Here is a 27,243-nt window from a genome sequence, read left to right as displayed (position 1 = left end):
AATAACCACAGGAATCCCAAATAGTGCTGCAAAACCCTGGTCTTTCCTTTGCCAAAATTGCAGAGATACAAAGAGTAATACAGTCTAAGCTTATCCCTCAAGAGTCCAACCATGAAAATGACTAAGAAAGTACATAATATAGGCAAGCTAACACATTTCCTTGCCTCTAGGGGTCGAGCTCATCATCCTAGGAGCTGTTTCAACCAATTCTAAACTGAGCACTACAATCTAGGCAATCAAAACAACTTGCCTCTATAAGTTAGGAAACCAATTCATTCATTAATTTTTTGCTATTTTATGAATGAATCTTCTAGAATAGGTAAAAAAGTGTCATGTCATCATGAAAATACATTAGTTACATCAAAGAGGGTGAAAAATCTCATGAAAAGTCAAAACTAGTCAAAAGCTGCGTTGCCCTGAGCTGTAGATGAAAAATTGGCAAATTTCCCTGATGCGTAGCGCGCCATTTCTCAACGCGTAGCACGCCTTTGAGCCCACTTTTGGGGCACTTCCCGGCATCCAAATGAGGCTCAAGTAGGCTTGTTGGAAAGGTCTGGATGTCTACTCTCCAGCCCAAGTGGAATTTCTCAATTTGGTGCCCATTTTCCCCTCCAAAAATGCAATCTCCCAAGACTGCTTCATGTGTGTCCAAAAAGTGGCAGAAGGTCATTTTTTGCTTGTTTTTTGACCTTTTGGGGGCCCAAACCTCAATGAAATGTCTTGGCAGTGGCTGAGCAAGTGTAATTTGTCATGACAAATCCAAAAATGCAGAGTTTTTGTGAAATGGACCTCCCCATCTTCAGGGTAGCGCGCGGCGCGCTACGCGTTGAGGGCAAAAACCTGTTTTTAGCAAAAAAAATTCAAAATTGACCAAAATTGCTCCAAATTTTCTGAATTTTGAGCTGGGGGTGTATCATTGAGCACCATGCTCCTTCAAGGAGGCTTTAGCCAAAATCTGAAGTGGATCGGCCTTTTCCTCCGTTTTAGTGCCTTGGCCAATCGTCCTTTGAGTACCTTCATTTTCGCTTTGCACACATGCATGCAAGCCCAATAATGATTCTTCATGTGGCGGAGCATATCTTTGTCCCTATTTGCCTTGGCTAGCAACTTCTCTAAATGAGTGTTCACCCGAATGAGCATAGACCCTTGCTCAATAGGTGTCAAATCACCGGGTCTCTTGCGAGCCAAGTTCCGGTCTTCTCGGATCCTCCGCAACTCATCAAGAGTGCGTTCATCCTCTAACTGTTTGTTGCGCTGCTCTAAATAGTTGATTGTCCAATTTGCCATTTCCAACTTCTGTTGCAACAAGTGATTTTGCCTTTTGTTGCTGAATGATCTCCTTTAGCTCCGAGCTAGGAGAACTGATGTCAAAGTCAATAACGTCTATGTCCGGATCACCTGATGTCCCTCATCAATCATGGGCTGCTTGCCTCTCTCTTGTACCTGTGCTGCTGTCGAAAGCGAGGCCCCTTCCACCTGATGTGGAGATAACACTCGATGTGCTGGCGAAGAAGGCGAGACCCCTTCCACTTGGTGTGGAGATAATACTCGCCGTGCAGATGCAAATAAGGCCCTGTGGCCTCTCTAATATGTAACACATGCTGGAGTGTTGACATGGACCAACATTTGGACAACTTTAGAAGGAGTGAAAGCAAACCCTAGACCGAATGCCTAGTGACCAAATTTTGCTTGAAGACTCTTTGAAATGACAAAATTTGACCTTGACACTCTGAGACCACTTTGTAAGAGCATATTTGATCACTGGAGGAAGGCTGGAAAGACTGACACTAACAGTACGCACATTTTTTCGCCATATCCGCACACTACACAGCAGCACAGGTGGCCGAGCTGTTCTTTAGAGAGGTCTTCAGGCTACATGGCCTTCCTAAGACCATCATCAGAGACAGGGACAGTCATTTCATGGGCGGTTTCGGCAGGAGCTTTTCCGGTTGGTGGGGACGGAGTTGACACCGAGTACCAGTTATCACCCACAGACGAACGGGCAGACAAAGATAGTTAACAAGTGGCTGGAGGGCTACTTGCGTAACTATGTCAGTGGGCAGCAGAGGGCATGGCTGAAGTGGCTGCATCTGGGGGAGTATTGCTACAACACTACACATCACATGTCCATCGGTATGTCACCATTCTATGCATTGTATGGATATAATCCTTTATCTTTTGCTGACGTGATGTTTGGTGCTAGCAAGGCTCCGAGAGCCAAGATTTGGATTCAAGAGAGTCAGGATATTCTCCGAGCTCTCAAGGATAATATGGCTATAGCGCAAAAGCTGTATGCTGACAGGGGTCGAGTGGAGAGACAGTTTGAGGTAGGGGACCTGGTCTACCTACGATTACAGCCATACCGACAGTCGTCACTGAAGCAGAAGGGAGCTGAGAAGCTCAAGCCCCGCTTTTATGGGCCATATAGGGTGATACACAGGATTGGACAGGTTGCATATGAGTTGGAGTTGCCCCAAGGCAGCAAGATTCATAACATTTTTCATGTATCATGCCTGAAGAAGGCATTGGGGCAGGCATGTGACAGTGACAAATGAACTACCACCCACGGATGAGGAGGGGCATTTGGTGTTGCAGCCAGAGGCTATTATTGATAACAGGGAGAGGCGGCTACGGAGCAGGACAGTCCGGGAATTCTTGGTGAGGTGGAAGAATTTACCGAATGAGGATGCCACTTGGGAGAGTGAGAAGATCTTGCAGCATCCATCACTTCAATTGCTTGAGGACAAGCAACATTTTGCCGGGGGAGACTGTAATATTCCTAAATAGCCATGGCTAATTGGAATATTCGATTTTTCTCAATTTTGCTTTCTATAGATATTTATAAATAAAAAGGTGAGGAGGAGGGGACATACTCACTTCATCAATAAAGACACTCCCTAGTAGCACAACGTTGTAACTTAAAAGGTGAGCCAAGGTGGGCCAAAGAACCACGTAGAGGAGAGGCCCACGTAGACACTTGGAGTGACTGCGCAAATGGTGAGAAACACGTGGCAAGAGGAAAGCTGCATTAGAGGAGGTGCGCCTTGGGATTGAGAGAGGCCAACGCTATAAAGGAGAGAGGAGCCTCCTCATTTTGGCATTCGATTATGAGCATTTGAGCTAGTCACTTCGACTTAGATCACGCTGGCTGTTTAGCTAGTCTGCAGCACTGTTTAGTGCATTGAGTGTCTCCGTTCGGAGATCTCACCCTTAGCCTCGGGGGACTTTGAGTGCCTGCTCGGGCAAAGTATTTCCATCAGTATTTTTGCAGTAGTTTCATCAGCATTTTTGCAAGAGGATTGAGCATCTTAGATGATTGCGTAGTCTTGAGAGGGATGATGCAGTTCTTTCTGGCAAGAGTTCTGGATTGAGGTTTTGCAGGGGGATTTGCGCTGGGAGGTTGAGCAGGGGATCAGCCTTTGCATATTGGAGGATTTTGGCTGAGTTTTAGGAAGAGTTGTGGTGGGTTTATTTCAGTAGCAGGGCAAAGCCTTGAGGGATTGCGTGGGTCCCCAAAGGGTCGATTTTCGGAAGTCGGCCATTTCAGAAAAGCTTTCTGGGTTTTTCTGGGTTTTCTGAGTAGAATCCGATTCCAGAGTTTCAGCATTTTCTGAGGAGGGGAACAGCCCAAAATCCTCATTTGATTTCCAACAGCAGCAGCAGCACGATAGTTCTCCAGCAGCTTGGATGCAGTTCAGAGAGAGGCCATTCCTTTGCTATTCTGAGTGTATTTCTTTACTTTCCTTGTGCAAATCGAGGTGCCATATTTCTTATCACCTCCTGTACTCATTCTATTACTCAATATAATAAAATGGCTTAGCATTTCTCTCTGCATTTCCTGAGTATCTGCTTATATCTCATGGTTATATTGTTATATGTTGCACCATTGTTATTTTTATCATTTTGAGCTTCCCGGTTATTATATCATTTATACGTATTTGGTTGGAGTTTACTGGGGTTTGGGAAATATCTCAGAAACGGGATATTACAGGGAACTAGCCTTAGGGCTAGGGTTTTCAAAGTTTCTCACCTCCAAGAGGAGTCCTCCAGCCTATTTGTCCAATTTGTTCAAAAGAGAAAGGTCGATCTAAGCCCTCGAGGCCTAAATCTAGCCTCCCAAGGCCGTAGAACTTCAACGCACAACCAAGGAGAGGGGGTCGCAGGCCCTGCAAGGTAAATTTTGAGGTTTTTATGGTAAATTTTTGTGTTTTCCTAACTCTATTTTTGTAGGGGACTGAAAATTTTTTGAGGCCTCCAATACCTAGCCGAGGGCTCTCTTCTCCTTGCGACAGCCTTATTCTCCTCATTTTGGAAAGCTGCAGGCCATAAGGCCTCTTCTCCCCTCTCAGCAGCCCTAATTGAGCCTCCCCTTAGCCACCACAGGCCTTTTAGGCATGATCACTTGGTCAAGCCCTTTTTCTCCCCTACTGTGAACCCTAAAGGGGCTTCTCTCCATTACAGCAGCCTCTAGGAGGCTTATTTTTTAGTGTCGCAGACCTTTTAGGCCTTGAACCCTAGGCAAAGGCCTTATCCAGGCCTCCTATCCTCATCATTGCCCCATTCTAGTGCTAGTCTATCCCTCCTTGTCTCCTCTTGATCATAAGCATTGGTTTTTTGCACTAACACCTTGTTTCGCAGGTGTTTCAAGTGATTTTGGAGTTAACATTGGTGGTTGTAGGTTGACATACTCATTGGAGGATCCTCAGCAGCGAAGTTATTAACCAACAAAGGCCATAAGGCCTGGTGGTTTGCCTCCTCAACCTTTTCGTTCTCGTCATTGTTTCATTACAGCCTCAAGATACATTTTTACAATGGCATAAAAGGCATAGCAGTGGCATTAATCTTATTGAGCATTCAACCTTAGCATCCCTTGCATCTTTCGTAATGGTCTTGTTGTTGGAAAAGTAATTTGATTGGGTAGTTTCTCTTACTATTGTGATCATTAGTCTCTTGCATTGCATTACTAGCTCATGCATCCATCTATTGCACTCTTGCATTAATAAGTTATTCATTGTTACCAATCTTATCTAATTGACAAAGTATGTGTGTACTCATTAAGTAAATACTCTCAATAAGAAGATAGATGCTCTAAAAGATACTTGGTATACTTGGACTGAATTGGCATTCCTTACATAAGATTGGCTTGCTACTCTCACAAGTTTTCTCTTGCTCTTTTAATGTCATCTTTGAGCACATCATCATTCTCTAAGTTGCCTAGTAAGTTCTAATTTACAAGCATTCTTGTGTATCATTGGTTATCATATTAGTGAATGTTTTGCTCTCTTCCTTTCATTGGTATTGAAAAGCATTAGTGCACTGTGTTGTCTAAAGGATTGCCAGCATTTTTGTGATAATGTTTTTAAAGGAATATTGTTTGCTGCCACTGCTATTAACCAAAGGAATTGGATATTTGCTTGTTATTTGAAGGTTAAATTCATTTCCATTGTTATTGTCATAGTTAGCATTATAAATATTTCTTGTGAGTTTGCATTTTGTAACGAGCATTAACATGTTGTTTTGCAAGTGAGCATCACATCTAAGAATCATAGCCTTGCAGCATTGAAGTTAACTCACTCTTAGATCACTTCATTGATCACCATATTGATATTGTGATATGAGTAATCTTGAAGTCATCTAAATCATCTCAAGAATTGCTAGTTGTGTTGATATCTTGTTGAAGGATTGGCATTGTCTAATTGGCACATTAAACAAAGTATGTGTGTACTCATTAAGTAAATACTCTCAATAAGAAGAAAGATGCTCTAAAAGATACTTGGTATACTTGGACTGAATTGGCATTCTTTACATAAGATTGGCTTGCTACTCTCACAAGTTTTCTCTTGCTCTTTTAATGTCATCTTTGAGCACATCATCATTCTCTAAGTTGCCTAGTAAGTTCTAATTTACAAGCATTCTTGCGTATCATTGGTTATCAAATTAGTGAATGTTTTGCTCTCTTCCTTTCATTGATATTGAAAAGCATTAGTGCACTGTGTTGTCTAAAGGATTGCTAGAATTTTTGTGATATTGTTTTTAAAGGAATATTGTTTCTTGCCACTGCTATTAACCAAAGGAATTGGATATTTGCTTGTCATTTGAAGGTTAAATTCATTTCCATTGTTATTGTCATAGTTAGCATTATAAATATTTCTTGTGAGTTTGCATTTTGTAACGAGCATTAACACATTGTTTTGCAAGTGAGCATCACATCTAAGAATCATAGCCTTGCAAGCATTGAAGTTAACTCACTCTTAAATCACTTCATTGATCACCATATTGATATTGTGATATGAGAATCTTGAAGTCATCTAAATCATCTCAAGAATTGCTAGTTGTGTTGATATCTTGTTGAAGGATTGGCATTGTCTAATTGGAACATTAACATTGTTAAGAGAAACATCGAACTTGTGCACTTTATGTTTATTGTCATTTGATAAGCAATTGTCCATTGTGAGATTTCTAATCTTGAATTGCCTTACACTCTACTTGTCATTAGATAATCTAATTCATAATCAAAGAGTTCATTGAGCACTGCTTTTGGTGAAGATTGTCCTTGTCATTGTTAAGTACTTTCCTTTATTGCTCTAAATCAAATATTATTTAAGTACTTAAAACGATCTCGCCTAAAGCTAATCACTCATTTTGCACTTGCATTCTAGCAGTAGTAGTACATTAATTAATTTACCTCCAGGCATAAGCCTGGTTGAAAGACAATAGAATCACCTTTCACACCCAGCTTCTAAAGTTTAGACCCTCACTTGTGGTTAACACTGTGACCTTGCAGTCGTCAGAACCATTGTCTCTATAGCACTAGAGGCATTCGGGTGGTTAGAACTCTAGGGGAGGTATCGTTAATATAGTCATTGCTATCTTCCCCTGGGTTTCTCTCCACAACCTACACTTGAGACTAACTTCAAAACAGTTGAGAGAAAGGACTCACTTAGATAGGCATCTAATCTAAAATTAACCAAGAGTTTGCATTTCACTTAGTTCTAGGTGTCGCATCTCATATAGGATAGTGTGCATCCTAAGCAACAATTGTTCATCCGATAACTTGGAACTTAATCTATATTGTGCAAGTACATTGACTCCATGAAGCACTGGTCTCTCAATAATCTAATTAAATCATGCTAATAATTAAACTTGTCAATCATCATTAACCAAGTTGTTAGGCCATTCAGTTGTGTCTCCTGAACTTGTTGGTTCGCGACAAGTATTTCATCCTCACATTTCATAGGGCCTAACCCCCATAGCCTACTGCAGGGAGACAGCTAGAATGTAGAGGGCAGGGATCAAAGTGACAGCCCCTGCCTTGAGTCGTTGTCGCATTTAACTGTACAATTTGGGCGACAATAGACCCCACCTTGTACAGGCAGTTGATAGGCTCTCTTGTCTATATAGTCAACACCAAGCCAGACATATCCTATGCAGTAAATTCTCTCAGTCAATTCATGGTGGAGCCAAAGAGAGTACGTTGGACGATGGCAAAACATGTGTTGAGGTATTTGCGTGGCACAGTCGAGTATGGAATCAGATACACTCAAGGTGATAGTGTCAAGTTGGTTGGCTATACTAATGCAAACTGTAACGACCCAGCTAAATTGACCCATTATATAAAGTTTAAACTTTATAATAAAACAAATGTGATGAAATTTAAACAATAAATATGTTAAGTTTATAAATACAATTTAAAATTTAAACATATATAAGTTAAAATTTTTATAAAATATATAATTAAACTTTATAATATATATATATTAAATTTACAAAATATATAAGTGAACTTTATAATATAAATTCTATAAAGTATATAATGGAACTTTATAATATATATATATGTTTAAATGTTATAAGATATATAACTAAACTTATAAATACACATATGCTGATAGCGTAAAACTCAACCATATGCTATAGCATACCTGAAAATCATTTCAGGAACCATTAAAAGGGGGGCGCGTCCAAACCAACTGAAAATTTATTGCAGAGCGCACCTTGCCAGGAAAAATATCCGAGAGTTAAATTGCATGGAGGGCGTGTCGAGTCGGAGGAAGGCGGTGGCTGCAAGTAGGAGGGCAGCCACCGCCAGGCCCGTAGATAAAAACCGGGAGCCTGGATCGAGAAGGGGAGAAAAACCAGAGAGGGGCAGAGAGAACCAGAGCAGAAATTCACCAGGAGAAAACCAGGAGAAGATAATTATCCATTGGAAGAGCTTTAAGCCGTCTGAGGTTCTGGGCACGGAGGAACAGAGAGCTTCTGTTGAGCAGCTTTCTGGATTGAGCAGCTAGGTTTGCTCAGTCTGGTTGGGCGGTATTGGTCTCCCAGAAATTGGATCAAAATAGCCACGGCATCACCAGCAGCAGAATCACCAGTTCAGTAGCAGAATCAGCAGCAGTTAAGGTAAGTACAAATTAATTCTTCAGGCTTTCTGTATTTCAGATTTTAGTTATTGTGTTTTGTCACTACAGATGGTATCAGAGCCAGTTTTTAACTCTGCGGTACCTTATTGGCCCTACACCTGTAAACACACTCTTAAGGTTTATGATTCTGTTCTGTTTTAGAAAGAAAACATTTCCGTAGAAACAAATTCCAGGCCAGGTGCTCCAGTTACAGGGCATATAATTGTCTATTTGAAAAGTTCCCAGAGATATGAATTCAATCCACTTACGAATGGGAAGCAAATTTTAAGAATTTTGTCCAAGAACTTTGATTAATAGAGATGTCGCCATTATTGAGCGGTTAAAATAGACCACTGTCAATAATGTGAATCCGTGCATATGATGCCCGTCCTGTAAAGTCCCTTGTGGAGTGCTAAGCAATTTCTATGTCGGTTTCTTCATAAAAATCTGCGACGAAAACCGTTCCCATGAACGGAATAAAATCGTCCGTGATAAACTTTGATCCCCATCTCTGCAAAGAGATCCACGGCAGACGCCTCTTCGCTGTTGCAAAGAACGCCATCCATGTCAAATAGAACAGCACTGACCTTCTCGGCCCCAGCCACCGACTTTGGACGACGCTTAACGGATGGCTCCGAACTGGCTATAACTCCCTCTCTATCTTTAGCAGCGCCGCAGTAGAACTTGGAGTATTTGTTCTTCATTCTTGCCCATCCTGATAAATGAGAAACCCTTAATGGGATGATCAGAGCCAGCGCTCTGTAGTCACCTCTCGATTCGCCAAAGGTGAAGTCGATCGATGGCGGTGATTCCATCCGTAGGCAGGAATTTAAAAGTAATATTTAAAACAGTTGCATATATTATGACCATAGGATGATCCAGCCCGACGCAAATATATGGCGGGGATTCCATCCGTATGTAGGGATTATTTAATCAGTTGCATATATATTATGACCTTAGGATATGGTAGATAGCGCAAAACGGAAAGAAGCTTTAGAAATAAAATGAATAATTTATTTTCAACTTGGTAACATCGTGCATGGAGAATCCACTGGAAAATGATGTACACCGTAGTCCACAGCACAAAATATGCACCTCGGAACCAAGTGAAGTTCATATTGTTGAGCGCAGTGTCAATAAGAAGGGAAAAAGCATTCACTGAATGCATCCCTTCATAGAAATAATAGTTGCAAGCTACAACAATAAAAGATGAACCTGCAAACATGTCAAAGCTTAACCTTCCAGCTGATTCATTTCTAACAAGTGATGAGAAGGCATTCCATTCATGCAAGCTTTCAAGAGTCAAAATAGTCTTTGCAATTTCTGTTTTCTTTTCTTTCTTAAATATTGAAAGTAAACAATGATTATTAAATAATGTAATAAAAATACTTTAGATTTTACTGTAAATACTGATTTTATTTTGCATAGGTCCTTTTAAGGATGTTAAAATCCGTGGGGAACCATTGCATAGACCAGAAGTTAGAACGTAATAGAACAGTACAGTGAACACCAGAATTTAATATTTTGTGTTACGTTACCCAATAGGTGCTCCGCCTTCCTATATAAATTGCATATTAAAGTTCTCTCAACGGAGTCACATTCTTGGGAGTTCGCCAGTCAAGTAAGGAGTAAAATTCAGGAGATAAAGAGTGAAACAGAGGCAGATGACAGAAAATTGTCGGGGTTCAGGTTCCTTGCTCACAATCTGATTAGAAGCAAATTATCAGGCTTCAGGTTTCCTGTGTCCTTTGCCAGAGTGATGTTTGGATAAATGGAAATACAGAGAATCACTTGTAGACAAATTTAAGTTACTAATGAAATCATTTAGTTTCACCTTCTGTTAAAAGTATTTGACAGATCTTGAGTGTTACAGTTCGCCATGTAGAGTGAGCGTTTCTTTTGTTGTCACATGTCGAAAATACTCAGACTGCTATGGAGAAAAGAAGGCCCAAAATAGTGACAAGGAGGTGCCCTACAGATGCTGATTATTGACCAAAAAGTTAATTGTTTAAAATAGTGATAAAAGCAGACCCAGATTTGGCTCTAGACAGTGCTCTTCTTGCTGGGAACAATTCTTGAACAGAGCACCTAAACTTAGGGAGATAGCAACGGTATGTTTTTTAAGAGAGAGTTCAAATAGAACTTACTCAAGTGAGAAATATTGTGACTACTGAATCCATATCCATTTAATGAATTTGAGCCAAGTCAATTATTTTAAAGAGATTCAGTGAATCAAGATCATCAAGAGTTTAAGAAAGAAGTGGGGCATAATTTCCTAGAACTGAATGTTGACATTGAAAATATTAAAACAAAATTTACAAATCTTAAGACAGCAAGTCGTGAACAAGAGAAAGAAGGGTTAACTTTTTTTTTTCTTTTTTCTTTTTTTTTTCTTGCACCAAACTTGTCAAGTCGGCCCCAGTGGAAGAGACACCCATTCGACCATCCAGAAGTCTATATATAAGGCATTCGACCTCCTCCTTCAAGCTCAATTTGATCTCTCTCATGTAATAGTCAGATTGAGGTATGACAGGTATGTTACCAATGATCATTATAAACGAGACATCTAACATTTTCATTTTGTGAATGTTATTAGGTAAATAAACTTTTGTCTTACCTTAGGAGCTAATAACCATACACTTCTGCATTATTCATATTAGGATAGAATACCCTGCATTAGGACAAGGAGGTCGCGAGACCACCCTCCTTGACCTCGGTACCAGTAAGATCCGCCTAGCGGGTAAAAATAGCAAAACTATACCCGTTTATAAATGTGAAGTTGCAAAAGAAAATTGTGTGTTAAAATTCGGTTATCCACCTCTTTTTCTTATAGAAATTTTATTATGTGTTCAGGGACCATTACCATGGTAAGGACGTATGAGCGACGACGACGTGACCAGGCAACATCATCACCATTAATGCCGCCACCGTCGCCATCATCATCCCCATCACCTTCGTCACCACCAAGACCACCGTCAACATCAAACGCTCCAACGCCAGAGTTGACTGTGATAATGAACTCTTTGGAAGCCTTATTGGAGACATTAAAAGAATCAACTAAGGCTAAAAACAAAGAGGAATTTCAGCATGTAGCCACCAGTTCAGCAGAACCAAATAATTTGGAGCCCAGAAGATCGAGAGAAGACATCTCTAGAGAGCTTCAGAAAATTAGACTCCCAGAATTTTCGGGAGGTCGAGCTGGTGAACGCGCTGAGGCATGGTTGGAAGGGATGAACCGGTGCTTTAGGTTAAGAGAATATTCGCCTTCAGCAAAAACAAAAATTGTCGTGTTTCAACTAAAGGAAAGTGCCTTGATTTGGTGGGGAAATCTGGAAAAGCAGCTGCACCTTACATCGGATAATGTTCCTTGGGAACTATTTGAGGAAAGGTTCCGCGCGAAGTATTTACCTCCATACTTTCAACAACAGCAAGCCAGAGCCTTTCATACACTAATTCAGGGAAGTAAAACGGTGGAAGAGTACGAAATAAGGTTTATGGAGCTGGTAAAATACATTCACTACTTAGACTCTGATGAACGTCAAGCTGAACGCTTCATATTTGGGTTAAATCCTCGCATCAGAGCCTTGGTAAGTATGTGGAAACCATCATCTGTAGCCGAGGCAGTCAAATGTGGCCGTTATGCAGAAGAGCACCTTGGAATCAAAGAGGATATGGGGCCAGCAGGGCCCTTACAATCAGGATTTCCAGGGAAGGCTCCCCGGAACTTTTTCAGAGGAGGTAGCTCGAGGCCACCTTACGGTAACAGGTTTACCCCAAGTGTGGGGACAAGAGTTCCCATGGCAGTAAACACTATAGCCGCGGAATCGTCCAACACCAGACCATGGGCATCGCGAGGGACTACCGGTAGAGGAAGGAGTGCGAGAGGAATCAACATGGGAGGACGCGGCTCGTTCTCTAGAAATTCACACCTTGATTCAAGAGGATCAGCGCAGCTCAATTGTTGGGGATGTGGGGGGCCGCATTTCCAGCGTAACTACCCAGAAGCTTGATCGAATATATTGCAAAGGACTGGGAAGGAGCCGATATCAGCCAATCGAAGTAATCATAGAATTCATGCAGTAGTCAACCACGACCAAGTAGCCCATCAATCCACTGTAGTGGAATCTTCAGGTATTATCAATGGCGTAAAACTCAAAATCTTATTTGATACTGGTGCCACAGATAGTTTCATTTCGTCATATGCATTAAACAAATGTGGGTTGGCAGCTCGTACACAAAATGATTTCCACCAAGTGGAAATGGCCTCAGGAGAACTCCAAACTGTGGGCTTGAGTGTGGATCAATGCAAAATTGACCTAGGGGTCTGTTCGACTAAACTAAAAGTTTATGTCACAGCCTTAGGAACGTATGATTTATCATAGGTATGGATTGGCTAGAAGCTCACCAAGCTTGGGTGGATTGTTATGGAAAAAGGATTCTGGGCATAAACGACGAGGGAGAAGTAATCCAAATTCAAGGAATCAAGAGGGAAGTTTCTTTACGCTACATTTCGGCGATGCAGGTGAAGCGTTGTTTAAGAAAAGGTTATCAGGCTTATGCAATTCACAAAGTAAGCCAAGAAAAAGGGCCATCCTTAGAACAATATCCGGTGTTAGCCGAGTTCCCGGATGTATTTCCAAAGGAACTACCTGGATTACCCCCGGTAAGAGAATTGGATCTCACTATTGAATTAAAGCCAGGTACCCAACCAATCTCTAAAACGCCTTATAGAATAACAGCTCCAGAACTTCAGGAATTGCAAATCCAGTTGAAGGAACTACTCGATATAGGGCATATTCGGCCCAGTACCTCACCTTGGGGCGCTCCCGTAATTTTTGTGAAGAAGAAAGATGGATCCTTAAGATTATGCATAGACTATCGAGACTTGAATCGAGCTACAATAAAGAATCAATACCCTACGCCGCGAATCGATGATCTTTTCGATCAAATGAAAGGAGCTGCTGTCTTTTCAAAAATTGACCTTCGATCAGGGTATCATCAGCTAAGGATTTCTGAAAATGATATCTCTAAGACTGCATTCCGGACACGTTTTGGGCATTATGAATTTACTGTGGTACATTCATCTTACAAAAGACAGCTGGTATTTAAAGGTGAGAGCAAGTCTTGAGGGTATTAAGGCAAAAGAATCTAAATTTGAGGGTTATGAATTAGAAAACGATGGGATCTTACGATTCCATGGAAGGATGTACATTCCTGATGATAAAGATCTTCGAGATACCATCCTTGGGGAAGCCCACAAAGCAGTATATTGTGCTCATCCTGGAGTAGGGAAAACGTATGCGGATACCAAGAAACTCTTCTTTTGGGCAGGCATGAAGCGTGATATCACTCAATTTGTTGCAAAATGTTTGGAATGTCAGTAGGTAAAAGCAGATCATTGTCACCCGGCGGGCCTCTTACAACCCCACGACATTCCTATGTCTAAATGGGAGACCATTTCTATGGATTTTATCACTGGACTACCTCTTACTTCTCAAAGACACAATGCCATTCTGGTAGTGGTGGATAAATTAACAAAAAGCGCCCATTTCATTCCGGTAAGAGATACTTATGATGTTGTTGACGTAGCTCGAGTATTCATAAATGAAATTATCAGATTTCATGGAGTACCTAAGAAGATTATATCCGATAGAGATTCGCGATTCACTTCCAGATTCTGGACTTCATGCAGACAGCCTTAGGTACTCAGCTAAATTTAAGCACTGCTTACCATCCTGAGACTGATGGGCAAACTGTAAGAGTAAATCAAGTACTTGAAAACATGTTGCGAATGTATGTAATGGATCAGCAATCACACTGGGAAAAGTGTTTACCCTTAGTCGAATTCGCATACAACAACAGTTACCACAGTTCGATTGGGATGCCTCCATTTGAAGCTTTATATGGCAGACCTTGCAGAACACCGTTAAGTTGGGACAGGTTAGAAGATCGAGTGATAATAGGACCAGAATTAATCCATGAAATGGAAGCGCAGGTCAGATAGATTAGACAACGATTAAAGGAGGCACAGGATAGACAAAAGAGTTATGTTGATGCTCACCAATCTGATAGGAAGTATGAAGTAGGGGACCAGGTCTTCGTCCGCATCAAACCAAATAAAAGTACTATTCGATTCGGAAAAGGGACAAAGTTGTCACCCCGATTTATAGGACCGTTTAAAGTCGTGGAAAGAGTTGGACCTGTTGCCTATCGTCTTGCCCTGCCACCTCACCTGCATAGAATTCATAATGTAAGCTGATCTATCTCATAACATCCAGTGGAAAGAATTGCAGGTATCGGACGAGGGAGTCATAACGGTCGAACCATTACGTATACTGGAACGTAGAGTTCGACAGCTGAGGAACCGTCTGGTGGACCAAGTTAAGGTCCAATGGGACAAGTATAGTCCTGGATCAGCAACTTGGGAAAATACAGAGGACATATGTCAGAGATACCCTAATTTATGTCCATTTTGAAGAACTTTACACTATGTTTAGTATATATTTACTTCACTACAGTCAGAGACTCAAAAACATTTTGAATGATTATGGATAAACATGAAACTTTATGGCATAATATATGTTTAAATTTCGGCTGGTACATGGATACCAAAATGATATATGTGGTTCGTTTTACTAAATTATAGTTGTCAAATAAGGTTAAAGGCCGTTAAATGATTTTACTTCTGATAGAAATTGAAACAATATAAATCTATTTTATTTATGCATGTCAAAAATGAGCAACTGGAATGGAAGACAGGAAGTGAATACATCCTAAATAAAAGTCAAAATACATGCATAGAATATGACAAAATATGTTATGCTGTAGTATCTTATGTAAATAATACGTAAGTTATTTTGAATATGCTGATGCACATTTTACAAATGCATGGGTAAGTGTATGATTGCAGATAAACTATGATTGCAGATAAATGATCCAATCTCCAATTTCCGGGATGACCACGTGATGACAGAACCTCAGATCAGTTAAAGCTCAAAGTGATTCTATGATAAGGTATCAGCCCAAATTTTACTGGGAGGGGTGGAGGTGTTACCCACCGTTTATCCTTCGAACCCTGGAGTCATGGGAGGACTGTGTGAGTCACGCTCCCCTAGACATGTGATGATGACTGTCGGATGCCTACTGAGAATCAGGTCGGTATAACCGACGCTGTCACCTTGGAGTTATGAATGGTTAGATCAGTGAAACTGACGCCACGACATACTCCAGTAGAGGACAGATAGGATGGGAGCGGAAGAGATTAGGAAGGTTAGGATGATTTTGAATAGCTTGGGGACCTGGATAGAAAAGGTCATGTCCATTAAAACCTTGAACCTAAAACTCTAAACTTCGGGACGAAGTTCTCAGAAGGAGGGGTGTATGTAACGACCCAGCTAAATTGACCCATTATATAAAGTTTAAACTTTATAATAAAACAAATGTGATGAAATTTAAACAATAAATATGTTAAGTTTATAAATACAATTTAAAATTTAAACATATATAAGTTAAAATTTTTATAAAATATATAATTAAACTTTATAATATATATATATATTAAATTTACAAAATATATAAGTGAACTTTATAATATAAATTCTATAAAGTATATAATGGAACTTTATAATATATATATATATATATATATATATATATATATATATATGTTTAAATGTTATAAGATATATAACTAAACTTATAAATACACATATGCTAATAGCGTAAAACTCAACCATATGCTATAGCATACCTAAAAATCATTACAGGAACCATTAAAAGGGGGCGCGTCCAAACCAACTGAAAATTTATTGCAGAGCGCACCTTGCCAGGAAAAATATCCGAGAGTTAAATTGCATGGAGGGCGTGTCGAGTCGGAGGAAGGCGGTGGCTGCAGGTAGGAGGGCGGCCACCGCCAGGCCCGTAGATAAAAACCGGGAGCCTGGATCGAGAAGGGGAGAAAAACCAGAGAGGGGCAGAGAGAACCAGAGCAGAAATTCACCAGGAGAAAATCAGGAGAAGATAATTATCCATTGGAAGAGCTTTAAGCCGTTTGAGGTTCTGGGCACGGAGGGACAGAGAGCTTCTGTTGAGCAGCTTTCTGGATTGAGCAGCTAGGTTTTCTCATTCTGGTTGGGTGGTATTGGTCTCCCGGAAATTGGATCAAAATAGCCACGGCATCACCAGCAGCAGAATCACCAGTTCAGTAGCAAAATCAGCAGCAGTTAAGGTAAGTACAAATTAATTCTTCAGGCTTTCTGTATTTCAGATTTTAGTTATTGTGTTTTGTCACTACACAAACTGAGCAGGGAACATAGTGGATCGGAAAAGCACTTCAGCATGCTAATTCAGCATGGTATCATGAGATGTTTCTTGGTACAGCAAAAAGCAAAAGACCATGGCACTAAGTTCTGCAGAGGCATAGTACATAGTAGCGAGCATTGTAATAAACATTCACTCACACTAACTAAAATCTGAAATACAGAAGCCTGAAACATTAAATTGGTACTTACCTTAACTGCTGCTGATCCTGCTACTGCTGGTGAATCTGCTGCTGGTGATGCCGTGGCTATTTTGATCCACTCTCCGGGAGACCAATACCACCCAACCAAACTGAGCAAACCTAGCTGCTCAATCCAGAAAGCTGCTGAACAGAAGCTCTCTGTCCCTCCGTGCCCAGAACCTCAGACGGCTTAAAGCTCTTCCAATAGATAATTCTCTTCTCCTGGTTTCCTCCTGGTGAATTTATGCTTCTCGTTCTCTGCTGCTCCTCTCTGGTTTTTTTTTCCCCCACTCTCGATCCAGGCTCCTGGTTTTATCTACGGGCCTGGCGGTGGCCGCCCTCCTGCCTGCAGCCACCGCCTTCCTGCGACTTGACATGCCCCCCATGCATATTAACTCTCAGATATTTCCAGGCAAGGTGCGCTCTGCAATCAATTTCCAGTTGGTTTGGACGCGCCCCCTTTTAATGGTTCCTGTAATGAGTTTTAGGTAGGCTATCGCATAAGTATTTTCATAAGTCCATCATATAAATTTACATATAATTTATAAAGTTCCATTTATATACTTTATAAAATTTATATTATAAAGTCTATTTATATACTTTATAAAATTTATATTACAAAGTTCCATATATATACTTTATAAAATTTATATTATAAAGTTCCATATATATACTTTATAAAATTTATATTATAAAATTCATATATATACTTTATAAAATTTATATTATAAAGTTCCATATATACACTTTATAAAATTTATATTATAAAATTCATATATATACTTTATAAAATTTATATGGGGGGAGATGGAACAGTGAAACTAGAGGAGGAATTCAGTGTGAGAGATTTGCTATTAGAAGAGCTTGAATCCGTCTGAGGTTCTGGGCACGGGGGACAGTGGGCTTCTGTGAGAAGCTTGCTGGATTGAGCAGCCAGCCTCTGCTCAATCAGGCTGGGTGGAATTGGTCTCCCTGGTAATTGGAGCTCAACATCAGCAGTATCGACAACTTCACGGGATCAGCTAGCAGTTCAGGTAAGTGCAAATTATATTTTCATGCTTCCTGTTTTCCAGTTTATGGGTATTACAAGCATGGCTACAAGCAAGGCCATATGGCTTCGAAAGCTGCTAGTAGCCTTGTTTGGTTAGAGGATAGAGATGACGATGATACACTACGACAATCAAAGGTGCACCAGGTTGTCAGAGAATCTGGTGCTTCACGATAGGTCTAAGCATATTGACATCAAATATCACTTCATCAGGGATTGTGTGTAGCGCAAGATTGTCCAGCAACAATATATACATATAGATGAGCAAGTAGTAGATATTCTGACGAAGGCTTTAGGGAAGGCGAGATTCATCTTCTTCAAAGACAAGTTGGGTGTTATGCAGAACACCTTCCTCGCTAAGAGGGAGTGTTAGTTTATGTAGCTCGAACAGGTGTTCTAGTCTCAAATAATAAATTGTGTCTATGAGGTTAAGGAACATATTTTCTCCAATACCCAGAAAATGTTTCACGAGGAAAGACCTTGATTAGATTTAATTAAGTAGTTAATTAATTTTCCTAAGTCTAACTTAGGGAAATAGCTTAATTAATCAGTATTAATTGGGGTAAATCAATTTTCCTCTAGAGACTTCCGGAAAAGTCACTTGATGGGGTCAAGATGATCTTAGCCATCGATTGAGATTAGATCATGGTCGTTGATTCATCAACGAAAGATTATAAGAGGAAATCGATGGGCATTTGGAGAACATATCAAGACACAGAGTTGCAGTGATAGCAAGGGCGCAAAGGCGGCACAAGGCCATCAACAGAGAGAGATCAGCAGTGGTTGAAAACGAGATTACCAGAGAGATTCTTCACAGCAAATTCCAAGAGTTAGAGATCGATTTTTCTACAGAGAGGTCGATTTTCCAGTGGTGTGAGTTGCTTCGAGCAAGGGAGCAAATTACCCTCGCAAGAAATGTGAATTACTCAGAAAGGGAGAAATTCTGAGGCAAGGAGAAACTACAGGAGAGATTGATTTGCACAAGAGATCAATTTGCCAGCTAAAGTCAACTTTTCCAATGTAGGCCGAGTTGGTTTTCCCAGCTAGTGCAAGTTGCCAAGAGGGTTGAGTTTATCTCCCAGGCCGCACATGTGAGCTAGATCGAGCTCCATAGGGAGGCCAAATTTGATATAAAGGGATGAATTGCTAGCAGGAGGTCAAGGTGACTTGCAAAAGTGATCAGAATAATTTTCGATAGGTTTGCTAATTTACGGCAAACTATTTTTTAATTTTCTCTGTCACAAATTTACTATAAGATTAATAAAATAACTCATTTGCAGAACTAGTTTTCCCCACTAGGGTTTTTCCAAGGACATTTTTTCAAAAATATTGGTGCCAATTATTTGTGTATGTGTGCATAATTTTTTCGATTGTTGTGGTTAATTATTTTTATGTGAAGTTGCAGTAGCATTTTATTCAATATTTGCCACAAGTATTTTGCAGAAGACAAATAATCTAAATAGATAAGAGAATAATAACCAGTAACTACAACAGAATTAAAAATTTCACAGGTTCTAATATAATGGACTGATTGGATCCCGAATACAGGGCACACAATGGGATGTTTCAACCAATACATGCAGACTGTGAACCTTTACTGACAAATGAAGTTTTCACTGAAACAAACTATCTTGGATCGGCATGAGAACTACATGGATATCTTGCACTCTCTTGAACACCTGCACAAGCAACTGAGGGATCTGGATCGGAGAATGGAGAGGGATTCAACAATACCTAGGTATTCCTCCAGCGGCAGGAGGTACTTCAGAGTACCCAAAAGCACCCATCTAGGTTATACTGTTGGATTTTGACCCTTTGTTAAAATTGGCAACTAGGGCCAAACTCCATGTGGGTCATCTTATTTATGACCGCTGATATTTTTCTTGGATCCCTCTCATCGAGAGGTGTAGGATTGATCTAAAAAGCATTCGATTCCGATAAGTATTAATGGAGTTATGAATTTATTTGTGTTATAAGACAATTCGTCAAGGTCGGCTAGCAAACAAATAACCCACACATGTGCTCCACGTTTTAGTACAAAAAGAGGTGACTTGATAGTCATTTCTACACATACTTCACTCTTGATTTCTCTCCACTTCTTCTAGGTTTTAGTGGAAGAGAAGTCAAGGAGAAGGATGCCCTAGCCGCAGTCCTAAAGTGGATTATCTAGCCGCAGTCTAGGGGAGAAGACCCCTGATTATATACGCTGCTCAACCTGCCCTCTACGCTGCCTAAAGGAGAGACATAGCATGGTGAAGAAGACCTATTCACGCTGCCCAAATACGCAGATCTATCCTGCCCTAGCCGCAGTAAGGAAGACTGAACAGCGTGGGTTTTTGGTGGCTGTTTTAGGGTCATATGTGAAGGCCGAGTTGTTGTTAGGAGGGCCGAGATATCTTCCTATAGGGCCAAGGCAGAGGATGTGTGGGCCGTAAGCTACAACAAAGATACATGGGACAGCATGGGCTGTTTTGGGGTCATGTTATCTCATCTTCAGCATGGAGGCAGAGGGTTTACACTAGCACAGGCCGCATTTCATGAGGGCAATTCTGGGCTAGATTTGAGGATGGTTAGGGACGGTTGTGTGCCCTAACCAGTCCCAGAATTACAGCAGTAATGAAGTGACAATCAGCAGCATTTGTATGGTGTGTTGGCAGCAAGGAAGATAGGACAGCAAGGTCACATGGAGCAGCTGTGATGGGACAGCAGCAATACAATTGGGACAGCACTATGACATGGTGCAGCAATAGCCAATTGGGACAGCAGTTTGGTAAGTAAGGTACAACAAGCACATGGTGACAAGCATGGTACTGCAAGCACATTGGACAAGGTGCAGTAAGCACATGGTGGAAATTATGATGCTGCAAGTACATGGGACAGCAGTATGGTAACATGGTACAACATGCCACATGGGACAACAATGTGGCAACATGGTGCAGCAATGGCACATGGGACAGCAATGGTACATGATGTAGTACAGTGAGGTACAGTATGAGGCAACACTTGTGAGTGCAGCAAGATGATAAGGTACAACAAGATGTTGCAGTACAGGAAGGTGCAGCATAAGGTGCAACAGTATGGTAATGAGGTCCAACATAGTGATGATGGGTGCAACATGGTGCAGCACAGTGAGGTGGAGCATGATGACGAGGTACAGCACAATGCATGGTGATGGAGTCACCTGGGAGAATCAGTTGAAGCAGCATGTCTTCAACTGAGTTCAACTACCTCATGTATCATCTACTTAGAGATGATCTATGCTCTTACTTAGATAAGTCAAAGTGTTGACTTCTGTTGTATATGTACTATCTCTCTCTCTCTGTTGAACTATTGAAGAACATATAAGAAGAATTGATCAAGGGTTTCCCCACATTGGGGTTTGTCCCTGGCTAGCGCCACATCTTGCTTGTCTTCTGCGATCTATGTTTATGTTCTATCTACAATTTACTTCAATGCTGATGTGATTGCTAATCTGGAAAAGGTATTGAGCTAAGTGTGAAAATTGAAATAAATTGCTCTAAGCATAGAACATACCTAAAATTAACACCCTTCGACTTAGGTGTGAAATGTTATTGGTTATGGACTTTTTCTTTTCGTTTGCAGATGGTTATGTACAAGGCCACTTAGGCCAGTTTATCAGTCCTAGTCTTTTTAACTTTGGTTATGTCAGGACTCGGAACTTAGTTATCCCTCTCTCCTTACGGAGAGTGTATTTTTGGATATGCTTAGGTCTCCCCATTGAGAGACTGACCTGACTGTCAACATCTCACTTGGTAATTTTCAGTTTCCAGAGGTAATACAATTCACCCTACAAAAAAAAACATTGAATCGGACTTCAAGCTTACAGAAAGAACCCAATACAGTATGTTGGCAAAGCTAAAAGATTCTTCTTTTTTAATAAAGAAATTCAAGTCATTCATATAATTGTTTAATATGTAAAATGTTGCTTACAGTTTGGAAATTCGTGGGAAGATGAGGATGAGGATGAGGACATCCGTGCATGCCTGGAACAGAAGCAACCAAATATCCAGCAGCCTTTCTGAAATCATAGTGAGCCAATTCTGCAATCCAATGTGCTTCTGCAGGAACACCAACAATAAGGGTAGCAAGAAAACCAGCTAACTGAGCAGCAAAATCTCCAATTACAGTATTCTTTGACCCTAGAATTGCTGGAGAAAAGAGGGATAAGTAATCTTGAGTGCTTCTACGAGGAAAATCTTGCCACCAGACAGTATTTGTCACATGAAACCACTGCACCACAGATAGGTTTGAACGATTAACCAACAACAAGTAGCCTGATTGGTCAGTGACAATTACTATATAATCAAATCATTACACTACCATAAGTTCGTGAAGACAAACAACAGTATTAGAAGACAAGACTCCATAATAAGTCTAGAATTTGTCTAAACTGACTAACTGAGAAAGGCTTAAAAGCAAGAGATGGTGAGGGTAAATTACCTATACAAAAATAGAGATAATAGATTGTAAAGTAAGCATGCAGACAGGCAAGGGTTTGCTGTTGATGGGATTCCTGTTTTATATATAGTAAGTAGGTATATAAATATTACAAATATGAAATATGAATTCATCAACTTCAATTTTTCATATATTGAATACTTATATTCGATAAGAACTAAATACATTAGATTACTAATAGATATGTCAAAGATAATCAATCATCTATCGCATCCTTGTATTAATACAGCACAAGTAAAGGTCTGCACATAACAATTTATAATTTTACTTTGTAAACTCTGCCCATAGTTCATCCCATTAACTATGGATTCAACATTAGCTATAAAAGTTAAAACACAGATTAGCCTTAGGAAGGGACCATTTTTAGCCACAAAATGTGATCACTGTTATGAATAAATATATAGGAAATAATGTAAATGATAATTATTAATAATGATTAGTTAATTAGTAATTAGGCTGAAGAGTCATGTCTAAATGAGACATGATTCTCCATGAAGAGGCACCTGCATAGTATATAAGCAGACCTCTCGTTCTCATTTATATCATTCTTATTCACACATTTAATATATAATATTTGTATCCTCATGGATATCTTTATATTCCAAGTCTTCTACAGTAATTAATCTGAAGAAGGAACTTTCCTCACTTCATTTGGTATCAGAGCCACATCTGATCCCAGCTTTTGGCTATCAACTTCGTCAACATTGTTGCCGTCAATCAAGCATTCGCTACGAAGGAGGTTCTCCATTCTGCGAGTCGCTACTAGGCCTTTGGCCACATTAAAAAAAAAAAAAACAATATTTATACTCGGAGAATAAAAAGTCAAAAAAAAGGGAGTTTAAAATATATATATATATATAAAAAAAATGGGAAAAATTAAAATAAAATAGAAAATTAAAAAACCATATAAAAAAAAAATTAATATCTATATATATATATATATATATAATTATAAAGAAAAAGGCAAAAACAAAATATTAAGTGTTTATATAATTAAACTAAAAGCAACACCCAAACCTTCGGCCGTCGTACACAACCGTAACCATTGTGTGACCAACATTTTGCCACTACCTCCAACAAACCCTGGTTGATTCGACCGGCTCAAAAAACAAATATAAAAATAAGAACTCGAACCATTGGCTTATTATTTCTACTGCAGCTAGCCATCCATCTTTCTTTGTTACCGCAGCTGATCTTCTCTCCCGCCGCACAACCAACCTTCTCCCCACGCAACTCCCTCAGTGACCATCGCCACCATTAGAACCGCCCACAATCCTTAATGTGAATCTTTTGCGGAATTTCAATCAACTAGATGTTAAGATATCTCTGCAACTATTGTACAAAAGGTTTAGTAAATACGAACATTAAATTACGACGGAGTCAAGCTAACAAAAGGTCGCATCCTTCCAAAGTATAGAGATCGTTTGGGTTTAATACAGATTATTCCAGTTAATATAGATAATTGAAACTACAAATTCTATTCAAAAATCCATCGCCATTGCTATCAGTGGAACCACCTCCACAACCACTGTACCAAATAAAGTCCACTGCCCACCCTAGCCGCATTCATCCCAGCCGACCGAGCCTCCATCAAAAACACCGACTGTGTTGCCGCTTCTATGCATCCACGACAGTTGTGTCCATTCGCGGAACCGTCGATTCAGTTGTTGACCTTATTACTGCAAATACTCTCTGCTACGAATATAGTGTCAATCAAATTATACAATTAACCCGTAGGAAGGCCTTCGACAACCTTTGCAGAAATCAAACTAAAGTAAAGGATATTTTTGAGAAGTCATCTCGAGCAAGATCCTTACAGATTGGGGATATGGTACTATTATGGGATCGCAGAAATGAAACGCCAAGTAATCACGGGAAATTCAACAGTTTGTGGCTTGGACCTTATATTATCAAATGGGTTGTTAGATGAAATTCATTCCACTTAGAGACTTTGGATGGTGAGCCTCTAGACCTACCGACGAATGGACAAATGCTCAAGTTGTACTTCAGGGATGATATATGAGGCCATAGGGCATCCTTTGTCTTGTATCTCTAACCCTACTCTCTTAGATAGGTTTCGTTTCGATTATTGGATAGAATTACATTTGTCATTAGATAATCTTTATTTCAGCATTTATGTTTTATGTTCTTAAATTTCATTGTTAGAAGAGGATTTCTATTCCAGCAGATGATTTCATATTTGATGATGTATATATGATGATTTTGATTTAAAGCGGGTATATACCTGATGTTACTTAGTTTTCTTGGATACAGGATTCTAGATTCCCACATTCCTTCAACGAAGCAACATGTCCCCAAGTAGAGCCAGATGTTGACCATGTACATGTCAACAGTTTGAGAAGCAAAGTACAAAGCAGTGGACAAATTCTTTCAAGATCATTGTCATCATTTAGCATCAGTTTTGTCATTGTAATCCCAAATTCTACAAAGTATAGTAAATGATTCTAGCATGACTATTAAGCCAAGTAAATACACCTAGGTAAGCCTATGATTCTTCTCAAAGGGTTTCATCCTATGGAGTTTTTTAAACTCCCCGAATTATGTGTGTTTGTAAACACGGATAATCAGCAGAGTTTTTCTCCCAGATATACCCCAAAGCCAGGGTGGAATTTTTTTACGTGGTTTTGGGTGAGTCCTAGTGTTTTTCGAGTATATGTATTTTTCATACTAAATAATGTGTATCTAGGAATCATTTAGTGCATGGCTACTCATATTTAGACACCATGGCTAAATTGTTTTATTATAGACACACTTAGAAGATGGAAAAATATTTATTCCGCTCTTAAGTCTTTCAATTAATTTTTCTCGCAAAAATAAAAGGAAAATAATTAGCCAAAAAATTAATTATGCTTTAGTCAAAATTATTAATTTGAGAGATTAAATTCTGTCCAAGTGGAAAATCATCAAAAATTCATGGGTCAAAAACGATTTTTAAAGGGAAATTAACCCTTTGTGTTGGATGGTGTTGTCCTTGATGTCCACCCATGGAGTTGACTGGGTTTGACTTTGACCAAAAACACCAGTCATTGATGCCAAATGGTTAATGAACACTTCCTAGTAATTGTTAGATTACATCAAGTTGGCAGCGCCACTGTTGGATGGTTGAAAACCCAAGTCCTAGGGTTTGGGTTCCCTGGATTGTGTACACTGACTTTGTCGAGGGTTTTTGAAGGGTCAAACCATTGAGTTTGGGTTGGAAATCTAGGTCATTAGAATCTCCTCGAATATATGTTTCTATTGATATGTGGTATGCGACATAAATCCTCCCGGTTTGAGAGAAAATTAAGTTTGAAGTTGGAGAACCCAATTTCTAGGCTAAAAACCTAAGGGATAGTGACATGACACCTTTGTTGAAGAAAGTGTAACTAGGTTTGGTCTTCATAAATGTAATTTTGATCTTTGTACTTGTAAAAGAAAAGAATTATTATGTTACTCAAGAATGGGTTTCTTGCCCATTTGATAGGTCAAGCACATGTTTAAGAGCTTCTAGGAAAGTCAAAGAGACAATGTAATTGTTGAAGACCCATGTGGGCATGTTACACTATGTAAATCTATGTATTAGAATCAAAGAAATATGTCAAAGGAGATCCTCCAAAGCAAAGACAAGTCACCTCTTCAAGTCGGCTCAAAGGAATGAATTTTTGGTGCACTTAAGGACATGTCAGCCTCACTAGCTCAAGTCAACCCAAATAGGAAGGACAGACTCCTATATATAGGGCAATTCGACCTCACCAATAGACCATCAAGCTACCACTGAAGTCAGCGAAGAAGAGAAGAAAGAAATCCGAATTTTTGGGACTATTTTAGGGCTTTTTTTGACACACCTGCAAAGGATAAAGGGATCATTCTGTTGCCATATCAGATCTGCAATTGCAGTCATAAGAAGTAGCTCGGTTGGGTTAGAAGAGATCAGCAATCCAAGACTCCTCATCAAGCGAAGAAGGGGACACCTAAAGCAAAGTAAAGAGGCAAGTAAAAAGGTCTATTTCAAGCCCTAGATCAGCCACATATGCGAATAAATCATATCTGCAGCAGGGTTAAGAGGACCAACCTCTAACTCAGAGATACACTAGAAGAAGAGGCTCATTATCTAGTCCAAGTGTCAAGGAGAAGAAATATTTCCAAGCAAAGGAAAGGAAGGCACCAAAGAAGAGGTCTCTAAGGAGACCTAGGGTTTCTGCAGTTGCCGGAAAAGGAGCGAAGGAAAGTGCCATCAGTTGCTGGAAGAAGTGCGAAGAAAGAGATCAAGGTGCAGTACAAAAGGAGGCATTGATTGAAGGACAAAAAGAAAGCTGCAAAAGAGAGACTGTGTCTTGTGCTTGGATGATCAATCGGTCAAGGGTCTAGGGTTTCGCATTTGTCAATTGAAGCTTCAATAAGAGAAATTTACAAGGGTTTTCCTCTCTAGGAGAGAGAGGCTTTGCCCTAGCTGATGTTGAAGTTTCTAATTTTACTTAGTTTAGAAACCCTTCATGCATTTTTTCTAATTTATTCCTACCTACTTGTTATTTACTTTAACACTAAGTTGCACGAAACGGGGAAACGGGGAAGCGAAACAAAACGCGGAAGTGAAACGAAACGCGACCTCCCCAAATTTTGGAAACGGGGAAACGCAAATATATATATATATATATATATATATATATATTAAAAACATTTAAAAATTATTAATATACATATGTGCAATCATAAAGCATTAATGATACATTTACTTAAACATTTTAACATTAAGATTAAATTTACATCACAATGATCACATTTACTCATGAGTCATCACATAATGAAAATAAAAATAT

General features: G+C 39.8%; 1 protein-coding gene across 4 annotated transcripts in view; it reads right to left on the bottom strand.

Annotated features, from left to right (window-relative positions):
* Positions 1 to 27,243, bottom strand: part of LOC149142182 (forkhead-associated domain-containing protein / FHA domain-containing protein) — a 500,049-nt gene that overhangs the window by 363,619 nt on the left and 109,187 nt on the right. For 3 of the 4 annotated variants that reach the window (XM_089446328.1, XM_089446329.1, XM_089446331.1), the window contains exon 4: positions 21,899 to 22,198. The exons of the other annotated variant lie outside the window; for it this stretch is intronic. In XM_089446328.1, coding sequence (XP_089302454.1) covers positions 21,899 to 22,198 — 300 coding nt within the window. The remainder of the gene's footprint in view (positions 1 to 21,898; positions 22,199 to 27,243) is intronic. 4 annotated transcript variants of the gene reach the window in all.

This window comes from Pinus tabuliformis, chromosome X, assembly GCF_031772625.1.
Source record: "Pinus tabuliformis cultivar Carrire ecotype Pingquan chromosome X, CPIR1, whole genome shotgun sequence".
In the NCBI taxonomy this organism is placed as follows: Eukaryota; Viridiplantae; Streptophyta; class Pinopsida; order Pinales; family Pinaceae; genus Pinus; species Pinus tabuliformis.
Note: the sequence above shows the minus strand (reverse complement) of the source record. Positions and strands in the feature narration are given on the sequence as shown.